Source organism: Peromyscus leucopus, chromosome 20 (genome assembly GCF_004664715.2).
Source record: "Peromyscus leucopus breed LL Stock chromosome 20, UCI_PerLeu_2.1, whole genome shotgun sequence".
Taxonomy (NCBI): domain Eukaryota; kingdom Metazoa; phylum Chordata; class Mammalia; order Rodentia; family Cricetidae; genus Peromyscus; species Peromyscus leucopus.
In genome coordinates, this window is record NC_051080.1 from 45,786,195 (window position 1) to 45,796,704 (window position 10,510).

The window sequence follows — 10,510 nt, forward strand, 5'->3', positions numbered from 1 at the left end:
GTGTCACACCCTCTTGTCATCCTGTGCCTCCCCTGGGTCTTAGTCTAGGAAAAGGGGAATTGAGAGATGGAAGTGGTCTGAGGGACAGAAGTAGATAAGGACAAGTCAAATCTGAGGCCCAGTCTGCGGTCTAAGAGGTTAATCCACATTAGCGCGCAGGCAGCGGCTGAAGCAAGGGTTTCAGGCCAAAGGAAGAGGACCAGGGCCAATGCTTGGGAGGCACTCAGGGGCCAGGCACTTGGAAGCTTAGAAACAAGACCATCTTTGCTGGGAGGGGGTGCCTGAAAGACAGGACCCTGAGCAGCAGGAGACGAGAGCATATGAGCCCGGACTAGGGAAGAACTGATGTTCCTAGTTAGCTAGAACCCTAGCTGATAAAGGATGGGCAGTTGTCCATGATGTGTGAGGTCCTGCGTTTGATCCCTGGCACCAGGAAAATAATAATAATCATCATGAATGGGACTCAGAGATTTGGGACTGAGAAAGTCAACGACAAAGGCAGACTTGTGGCGGACTTGGTAGGAGAAAAGAGCAGACAGCAAAGTTCCTCACACTCTGCAGCCGAAATAAACCTTACAACAAGGCTCAGGTCTAGAACCAGAAGGCACAGAGGCCAGAGCCAGGCAACCCCTGCTATTTCCACACCAAGATCAAACCACACTCACATCCATGCCATAGCTTCTTAACACATACAAGTCAGGGACACTAAAGGCTGGTCCATGAACCCCAAAAGGCTGTGACTGTTGGGGAGCCCCGCCACCACTCAGGTGAATGAAACTCAGTGTGAGTATGATCCTGGGAGTAGCCCTGAGGAGGGCCTTTGGGGACCATGAGTGTCTGCGGTTGGCATGGTAACCAGGAGACTATGACATACTAGAAGGTGGGCGGGGTCACAGAACACAAGCTTTAAAGTAAGTGAATCATGTGTGGCTCATTTAATTTTAAAGGAGGACTCTGAGCTGAGCTTAGAACAATTTTTTCCTCTGAGTGCCATTTCCCAAAGGTACTCACAGAACAATAAGGTGTGACCGTAATGGCTGCACTGAGTTGTCTTTTGGACAGTGTTAGGAGGGACATAAAGAAGGTGGACAGAGAATTAAGGCAATTGAGATGTATCGACGAACTCAGCTCCCGCTGCCTGTGTGACTTATACATGCATCCGTACTGCTGCTGTGACCTGCACCCCTACCCCTACTGCCTCTGCTACTCCAAGCGGTCCCGCTCCTGCGGCCTGTGCGACCTCTACTACCCCTGCTGCCTGTGTGACTACAAGCTCTACTGCCTTCGCCCGTCACTCCGCAGCTTAGAGAGGAAAGCTATCCGCGCCCTTGAGGATGAGAAAAGAGCGTTGGCCAAGTGAGAGGGTGTGATCTAGGCCTGCCTAGTCAGCGCAGCAGCTGCAGCAGCGGGGAGCAGGGGGGCGGAGGGGATGGGGACAGCTGAGCAGACGGGAAAAGGGATCCAGGCGAGGTGTAAGAAAGGTGGGTCCCTAGGGGGAATAGTGAGGTTCTCCAGGGGCGGCGTGAGGCGGTGGGCTGGCAAAATGGGTGGGCGTCTACAGCGAGAGTGCCAGTGTGATGGAGAAGGTGGTCTTGATGAGGGGAGAAGTGGCAGGCGTCGTTAAAAAGCTATTGGAAGCAGCAAGCTCAACGTTTCTTCTGGGTATGACTGAAGTGAGTATTTCTGGGCTTGCAGAAATGACTGCAGGAGAAGTCATAATCATTGATCAAACCCTTAATGTTTGCCAGAAACCTCAGGAGTAGAGAGTGGACTGAACGCCAGAGGCATTTCCTCTGTGCGTGGAAACCTTTCACTTATCCAGTCTCAGGGCTGCTCTGTTGGCCTCCCTTTCCCATCTCAGAAAGGATGTGTGACAGCCTTCACAGAAGATTCAAATGGGGTTTTCATTGAACTGGGTAATTTAACGGGGGAGTTGGTATATTTCTTTAATCCTTTCCCAACTTTTCACATATACCTACATCCTATATAGATGAGGGGCACTGTCCCCTGGTTATGTAAATGACTGTACACCCGTTTACTGAATACGAAGAAAGGATTAAAGAACCAGGTGTGGTGGCTGACTCCTGTAGATCCTTGCACTTGGGAGGCGGAGGCAGGAGGATGACAGGTTCTTGGCCAGCTTCTGATACATAGAGTATGAGGTCAGCTTGGGCTATGTGAGACTGTTTCAAAAATTTTTTTTAAAATGGCGATTGAAAAGTTGGAAAGTTCTTTTATATATGGATACATTAAGTGAAAAGGCAAGAGGCAGAAAAATCATGTCTAATAAGGGACTAGTCTTAAAAACAGAGCAGAAACAGATATGATACATAGGAAGATGAACAGATGAATGGAAGGATTAATGGGTGTGTGCCTGGACAAAGCCCTTGACAACAGTGACTGTGATGTTTTATTGAGAAGGGTAATGGGACAATTGCTGCTGATGTCATCAGTTACAAGGTCAGAAGCAGACCTACCTGACAATCTGGGATGGAGTGGTCACAAATTCATTTACAAATTTGAACCAATGTTTATTTTTATTCCTCAGGATGTCAAGTTCTTACATTCACACTGTGAAATAGGGACTAGTTACTATTTGCTCTTTGTGAGTTGGTCTGTGTCTTCTCTCCATGGCTCTATGTCATCTGGCTCCCCCCACTTCCAGGGCAGATTTTTTTCTGCCCACTGTGTTCTCTTGCCTTTTCACAGGGCTGTTTCTTGGCACACAGTAGACTCGACCTCAAGCCTTACTCTCAGTAAAGTGATTCAGAGAGAGCCGCGCTTTCTCGGCCTGTGAGAGCCGCGCTTTCTCGGCCTGCGGTACTTTCCCTGTGTGAAGTGGGCGGTGCCCTTACTTAGTTCCTGGACCTGTGACCCTCAGGTTTGCCCTCCTTTATCTTCCAATTCTCTTTTCTTCCCCAGCACTTTTCTTCCAATTCACGCCACCTTGCAAAAGTTCTGCGCTCTCTTTCCATCAGCCTGACATTTCACTGTCTGGAAGGACTCAGTGTCAGCTCCAACCCTACAGCTTCAGTTTTCCTGATGGAGGTAAAAGCAGGAAAGCCCAGATCTGAGCTCTAATCCCAAAGGACTCATGACCAATTTTTCTTCCAATGAATTGCCTTCTTTTTTCTTATCTTTAATCTAGCTCCTGACCTGTGATTGAATAGGTCTCAAAATAATCAATCTCCATTCAGTTTTGTTTTGTTTTTTTTAAACCATCTTTGGTGTGAAACTGTGCTCAAGGCTTTTTGAGTTTAGAATTCATGTTTGCATGACCTTTTGCCCCTTTAAAGAATGACTGGGCATCGGTGAGTTGTGACATGTCTTTTCAGATGTCTGACTATGTTGTCCAGAAGATTCTCTGTCTTGATCTGTAATTGCCTCAGCTATACTGGACTTTTTTTTTCCTCTGTGTGCAAGTCTTTCATGTCTCCAGTGTCTCCTTGTCAAGAAGACTGAATTACAGTTTTAAAATGACCTCCACAAGTATCTGCTGTTGGATGGATGTGTGTGTATAGTGGGCTGTTTTTAGACAAGGATTTAAAAGTCCTGCTCACTACTATTGTTTCTTAAGCAGCTACTTTAAAAGACAGTGTCTTCCTTAGCAGGGACCAGACTCAGCTCTTCTGTTTCCTTAGCCACTTCCCGATTTTCCTGGTCTCGCCTGTTGCACTCCAAGCTCTGGCAGTGGCCTGTCTCTTCCCTCACTTTTGGATTCAAAGGGATGGTGGTGACAATTGGGTTTTCTTTCATGAAGCCATGCCACCAGCCTGAGTTAAGCTTGTATATCCACACTTCACGGGACTTCCCTGTCTCTTGTACTTAAGCTAGAGTGACTAACAAACCCTGTCCTTCCTCGGTCCTGTCTAACGGCTGGACGCTCGTGGTGCCGCTGACTCCTGGCTTGAGTCCTTGCCAGCTGGTGCACCTCAGTTGGCAGTTGTGCCCTTGAGCTGCACTGGGCTCCACCTCTGTGCCCTTTCCTAGAGACCAGTCCCAAGACGGCCTTCCATCCGCTCACCCAAGCATCTGTGGTTAGCCTGACTCTTAATAAGAAATTCCCTGGAAAATCCCCCCCCACAAAATATGCCATCTTAAAACCTCAACTATTTCTCTTCTCTTTTACTTTCACACTATGAGTTTGAGGTTTTCACTGAATCTACTCAGTCAATGAGGCTGATGCAAGGCAGAGGTTTTATGGCTACCAAAAAGTTGATTTCCCCTTCCGCTTGCTGCTTCTGGGTCCACTGAAAGGTGGGAGTAAACTGCCTCTTCAGTGTCTGTTACACTCTTTCAAACCCCTAGGTCTCAGAATCCATCATCATTTGACTACACAGGGGAGAGCTGATGCCCATGTAGGTCAAATGCAGCTTTTAATTTTATTTTCTGTGCTAGAAATAAAACCGAGGTCCTTGTGTATGCTAAGTAAGTATTCTATCACTAAATTACCCTCCAGTCTTAGATGAGTGTTATTTGGCTTAACCTTTTTCTTTAATGATACAGGCTTGGGAGTTGTTCACTGAAGGTCTCAGACTTACGGTAAAGCTGTTAAGGTAGAGCCTACATAGCCTGATAAAGAGGACTTAGAGCTCATGGAGTAAACACCAGATACCTAGCATTTCCTGTTTCATATCCCTAATGCCCTGGTCGGCTGTTGTCTCATTTTCTGACAATGAAACATTAAGGAGCAGTGTTCTTGATGACTAGGAGGTGGCAGAGCCAAGAAAGCCACACCTGCCAGAGTCCAGAGCACATGTGCATAGCAACCTGTCAGTTTTCAGTGTGACCCTGAACCAGTGTTAGCGGCATCACCGGAACTTACTAGACAGGCAGAGTCTCAGCTCTATACGAATCCAGGGAAGCTAGAGCTCAGCGGGAGCCAGACACTGTGTTGTGTGAGCCCTGCTGGAAGAAGGATGCCCCTGCGCCCCACAACCTGCCCCCTGCTGCAGAGTGACATTCGTCTACTCCACAAGTCTGAGGAAAGGAGGAAAGCGGGAAAAGAGAACAGAGAGGGGCCGAGGAGACGGCTCAGTGGCTAGTGCTTGCCTCACAAGCACGGAGACCCGAATTCAGATCTGCAGCACCCACATCGAAAAGCTGGGTGCTGTGGCATCGAGAGCCCCAGCACTGGGAAGGTAGAGACAGGAGGAGCTCAGGGTGCTGGCAGCCAGTGCAGTCTAATCGGCGAGGTCCACATTCAGAGAGAGACCCTGTCTCAAAATCTAAGGTTGCCCGATGTCAACCTGGCCTCCACTCACACATGTGCACACACACACACACAAACATGTGCACACCCACCGGGCAGGGGCAGAAGGAGGCAGCTGAAGATAAAGATGTTAGGAGCGGAGTTTAGGTAGCTCTTTGGAATGGGTTTAAAATCAAGAGAAAAAGAATGTTCCAGTGAAGTCTAGAGGGCTCTGTGCTCTTCAGAGTCACGTCTTTGTGACGTTCTCCCTCACTGGGTTGGAACTGATCTTTCTGGAAACAGCTGAGTATATAGCTCTACAAGAAAGGCAGGGTGTTTTGCATTCGAGTGTGGTTGGACATGGGAGTGAATACAGCCGCGACCAGGAGGAAAGAGGAGAGCTCTGTGCACGGGCGTAGTTCCCCCACAAGCTGGCAAGCTCCCCTTAATCCAAGGGGGCAGGGCACAGGAGGCCCTGTCTCCTGCTCAGAACCTTACAGTCATGGAAAAACCCATCTGAGGTTGTAGGTAACCCACCAGGCAAGAAGCATGTCCCAAGTTCAGAGTTGAGTTTGATGAGTCAAATGTGGCCCCAACAAATTCTCCTACAACCACACATTCCTACTCATAATCATTAATGTAGAAAAGATAAGAAACCTGGCCTGGCTGAAAGTTTTAGGCAGTCTTCTGAAGACTCAAAGTGTGGGACCTTTGGATGGTGTAGGGCCCCTGGACAGTGTGGGGCCCCTGGACAGTGGGGACCCTGGACAGTGTGGGGCCCCTGGACAGCTAGGGACCCCTGGACAGTGTGGGGCCCCTGGACAGCTAGGGACCCCTGGACAGCTATGGGGCCCCTGGACAGCTACTGCAAGGCCAAAGGAGCCGAGGTGATAGGAACAGAGGAAGGCAGGGAGGGCCAGCAATAGAATACATCTGACTGTAGCTGGGACTCAGGTGTCTAAGAGGACACAGATCTGAAAGTTGGCTGTGATTGATGAGTCAGGTTCCCAGCTTAGGCTCTATCTAGCTCCTGTGGTGAACAGGCCAAGCTTTTCCTAGAAGAATCAGCTGAGGCTTAGGGAACCTGCTTGGGATTCTCGGCTGGCTTGCTTTTGTTAGTCCTAGCCCACCATCACTATCATTAATGTCAGGATCCCATGCTTCTCATCTAAACAAGACTGACTTTCCCTGTGTTGTGTGTCTGAACACACATGCACGAGCACACACACGCACAAACACACACACACACACACACACACACACACACACACCATAAATGAGTCTTGAGAGGCCCTTCACATAGTGTTTGGTTGCTTCTCCAGCCATGGTCCAGCTAGAGAGGACTGGTGTCTAGGCCAGTTCCCCACACCTCTGTGAGATCTCCGCCCACCCAGGGAGATGGGGCCGAGTCTAGTTATTTCACAGAGACAGTGACTTCAGAGAGGCCAGCCTTCTTCCTTTCTTTTTGGTATGACCTAAGGTACCCTGGCACACACAGGGCAAGGAGGACTACCATGCTGCCCTCAGTTTCCCCAGGGCCAGGGGAGAAGGGAGATGAAGGAAGGACTCTGGCTGCGTCATCTGATCTATAGCTCAAGTTGTTTGCTTTGACGTCTTCCAGGAAGGAGTTCTATTGGTCATTTTGTAATTAGCCGAGTCTTAGTTTGTAATTTTCAATACAAGAGTGGTAATTCACATTGTTAAGTCAGTCCCATGAAGTTTTATCAAGTGAGAAATACAAATTAAATCAGTATGTAAGCCAGGCGGTGGTGGCATACACCTTTACTCCCAGCACTCGGGAGGCACAGCCAGGCAGATCTCTGTGAGTTCAAGGCCAGCCTCGTCTACAAAGTGAGATCGAGGACAGGCACCAAAACTACGCAGAGAAATCCTGTTTCAAACAAAACAAAACAAACAACAAAAAAGCAGTATGTATAGTATGATTCCATAAGAACACTCATAAATGTACATATGTGTATGTAGAAATCTCTGTCTCTGTCTCTCTGTCTCTCTCTGTCTCTGTTTCTCTCTCTGTCTCTCTCTCTCTCTCTCTCTCTCACACACACACACACACACACACACACACACACACACACGAGAAAATCTAACAAAAATACTGTTATATGTGTTAGAGTGTTTAAAACATACTTTAGTTAACCAGGCTGAGCTGAATCTCCTTGCCCTGGAGGAGATGGGAATGGGGGATGGGCTTGGGGAGGTGGGGGTGGGCTGCAGGAGGGAGGACAGGAAAATTCATGGCTGATATGTAAAATTAAACTAATTATAAAATAAATAAAAAAAATACTTTAGTTTCTCTATATGCCCTGTATCTTCTACAGTGAGGTTGTGTAACTTAAGAAAAGAAGAATGTATTTAAATAAAATTCAGTATAAAGAGGGATACAGGGACTGGAGAGATAACTCAGCAGTTAGGAGCATTTGCTGTTCTTCCAGGGGACCTGAGTTCAGTTCCCAGCGCCCACTTCAGGCTGCTGACAATCATCTGTAACTCCAGCTCCAGGGTACCTGATGACTCTGACCTCTTCAGATAGTTACACTCATGTTCACAAATACACACACACACACACACACACACACACACACACACACCCTACACATAGTTAAAATATAATAAAAATAAATCTTCAAAAAAATTTAAAGTGCTACAATGATAATCTCACCACAGGGTTGTAGTGAAGTTTAAACAAAACACAACCTCTGGCACCCTTAGCACCTGGAAGGAGCATTTTAAGAATAAAGAAAACAAAGGCCTCCCCTCCTGGTTGAGTGTCAAGCAACACTAAATGCATTTCATGCATTGGGTAAGCACAACCATCCAGGAGGTGGGTTACTCATTACTCTCCCAGTGTAACTGAGACATAGGAAGCTCAACAACTTGTCTGCACAGCAGAGCCAAGGTGTGAGGGAAGAGAGCCCAGTTCTGGGGTCACTGCTCAGGATAGGTACTTTGCCCCTTCCTCTCAAAAAGAGTTATTTTTATTTATGTGTTTATCTCTGTGTGAGCATGAGTGCAGGTGCCCAAAGGGACCAGAAGAGGTCGCCAGATCCCCTGGAGCTAGTTACAGGGGGTTGCGAGCTGCCTGACAGGGTGCTGGGGACTGAACTTGGGTCCATTGGAAGAGTTGCAAGTGCTCTTACCTGCTGAGCCGACTGTCCAGCCCAGCTTTCCTATCTCTTGGTGTATCCTAACTGCTCAATTAGTATGAGCTGCTGGTAATAAGGATGTACACAGCAGCCAGCTCTTCAGACTCCAGTTTGTAGCTTACTCCACTCACCCCGGCATGAATGTCCCTCTGATGAATGAGGAGCTGGGGAAACACACACACACAGCAAACTCTCGCAAGAAGATAGGATCGCTGCAGCACGCCCCTGGGAGATCACTGCAATCTGATCCACACTGGCAGCCGGACAACTGGTTTTCCACCGTCAGGAGCTGTCCAGGGTCTCTCCTGGCCCAAGGAAGAACCAGGCCAGAGCTCTCTTGCCTTGTCCTTTGCCAATGAGCTTTCCGGTGGGGTGTCTGTCTGTCTGTCTGCCCCATGATGGTCTAAAAGGAAGGATCATGCTTTGGTGTCCAGCTTATTTTTCAACTGTTGGGCTCAAGCAATCCTCCTGCCTCACCTTGGATAGCTGGGTCTGCAGACACACACTGGTGTTCCTGGCTTTGATCTTTAAGATGCAGCGTTCAAATGCTAGCTTACTGGTTGTGTTTCATTTAAAAAAAAAAAAAAAAAAAAAAAAAAAAAAAAAAGAGCCTTGAGCTGGGGTGTAGCCTGCTTGATAGTGCTTCCTTATCATGGATGAGGCCCAAACCTCAGCATCAGAAAACCAAAACTGTTTGTACATGATGAAATAACAGGAATGCTAACGGTGGTAATCAAGCAAGATGTGTCATGAACCAAGCGCAGTGCTGAGTAAAACATCATCATCTCATTTAGCCCTCCGTCCTTGTTGTGATGCATCAGCACCATTATCCCAGGGAAGGGAACTCATTGGTAACAGGGAGGCTAGGGAGGCTCAGGGGCAGGCCAAGTGTCCGCAACTTACAGCAGGAGGGGCTGGATCTGAGCATTAGAGAAAGACCCGAATGGCCAACGGATCTCCATCAGGTTGATTTGAGGCGAAAAGGGGTGGGGGTAGGGCTGTGTGTGGTCCAGAGGTCTAATCTCTCTTCTCCCTTCCTCCCCTTCCAACCACAGACTCAGAAGGACGACCAACAGAATTCTGGCCTCCTCTTGCTGCAGCAGCAACATTTTAGGGTCAGTGAACGTGTGCGGCTTTGAGCCTGATCAAGTCAAGGTGCGAGTGAAGGATGGCAAAGTCTGTGTGTCAGCCGAGAGGGAGAACAGGTATGATTGCCTCGGATCCAAAAAGTACAGTTACATGAACATCTGCAAGGAGTTCAGCTTGCCGCCATGTGTGGATGAGAAAGACGTGACCTACTCCTACGGGCTCGGCAGCTGCGTCAAGATCGAGTCTCCATGCTACCCTTGCACGTCTCCCTGCAACCCCTGCAACCCCTGCAGCCCCTGTGGCCCCTGCGGGCCCTGTGGCCCCTGCGGCCCCTGTGGGCCCTGCGGCCCCTGTGACCCCTGTAACCCCTGCTACCCCTGTGGAAGCCGATTCTCCTGTAGGAAGATGATCTTGTAAGGCGTGTGTAAGAACCTATGTCTTAGCAGAAGTCAGTTCTCCATCCAGGCAGCTCTTAAGTACCTCTCTTCCCCTTCCCATAGCCCGTGTGGTTCAAGTAGGTAGGAACCTGAATACACAACTGCAATCTGACGCCATTGTGTGCTAGTCTTTTGCTGTGACCCCCTCCAGAGTTAGCTGACTGAAGGATTGAAGGACAGGATGGAAGATGAGATCTGCCCTCCACATCCTTCATCCCCAACAACCTCTAAACTCACAGACATTCCTCGACAGTAAGTAATCCTGTGAAGTGGCCCTGCCTGGAAAGAACACTCTTAGAGTAGTTTAGGAGGAAGATAATCCTCAGTGAGGATTTGGTGGTGATGTGACCTCCTTCCCAAGCCCACCAGGACTGTGGATTTTACTTGGGGACCAGACAACCCTTAAAAGAACAGAGCAATGTGCGGCACGACCGCAGGCCCGAGAGCAGGGCAGCCATGGAACTTCAGTGTTTCCGCATTCCCGTAGTTTCGACTCTCCCCCTCTGGCTCAAGGTCGTTTGCAGCCTCCTGGGGACTTATTGCAACTCTCTTTTTCCAAGTCTTGAAACCGGTTTTAGGCAGACGGTCAATGCAAAGTTCAGGAGCAGGAGAGTACAGCTTCAGCAACT

General features: G+C 48.6%; 1 protein-coding gene across 2 annotated transcripts; it reads left to right on the plus strand.

The window, feature by feature from the left end:
• Positions 1 to 887: 887 nt before the first annotated feature.
• Odf1 (outer dense fiber of sperm tails 1) lies at positions 888 to 9,993 on the plus strand. 2 transcript variants are annotated; one of them, XM_028857196.2, is made up of 2 exons: positions 888 to 1,356; positions 9,411 to 9,993. In XM_028857196.2, exons 1-2 carry the CDS (start codon positions 1,034 to 1,036, stop codon positions 9,859 to 9,861), a joined length of 774 nt encoding a protein of 257 aa, XP_028713029.1. In that variant the 5' UTR covers positions 888 to 1,033; the 3' UTR covers positions 9,862 to 9,993. The 2 variants fall into 2 exon arrangements, with proteins under 2 accessions (XP_028713029.1, XP_028713028.1); XM_028857195.2 differs by having other exon boundaries at positions 890 to 1,311.
• Positions 9,994 to 10,510: the final 517 nt, after the last annotated feature.

Coding starts and splice junctions, on each gene's coding strand:
- Odf1 (XM_028857196.2), top strand. CDS start 1,034: ATGGCTGCACTGAGTTGTCTTTTGGACAGTGTTAGGAGGGACATAAAG. Junction 1,357..9,410: donor GAGAAAAGAGCGTTGGCCAA/GTGAGAGGGTGT, acceptor TTCCAACCACAG/ACTCAGAAGGACGACCAACA.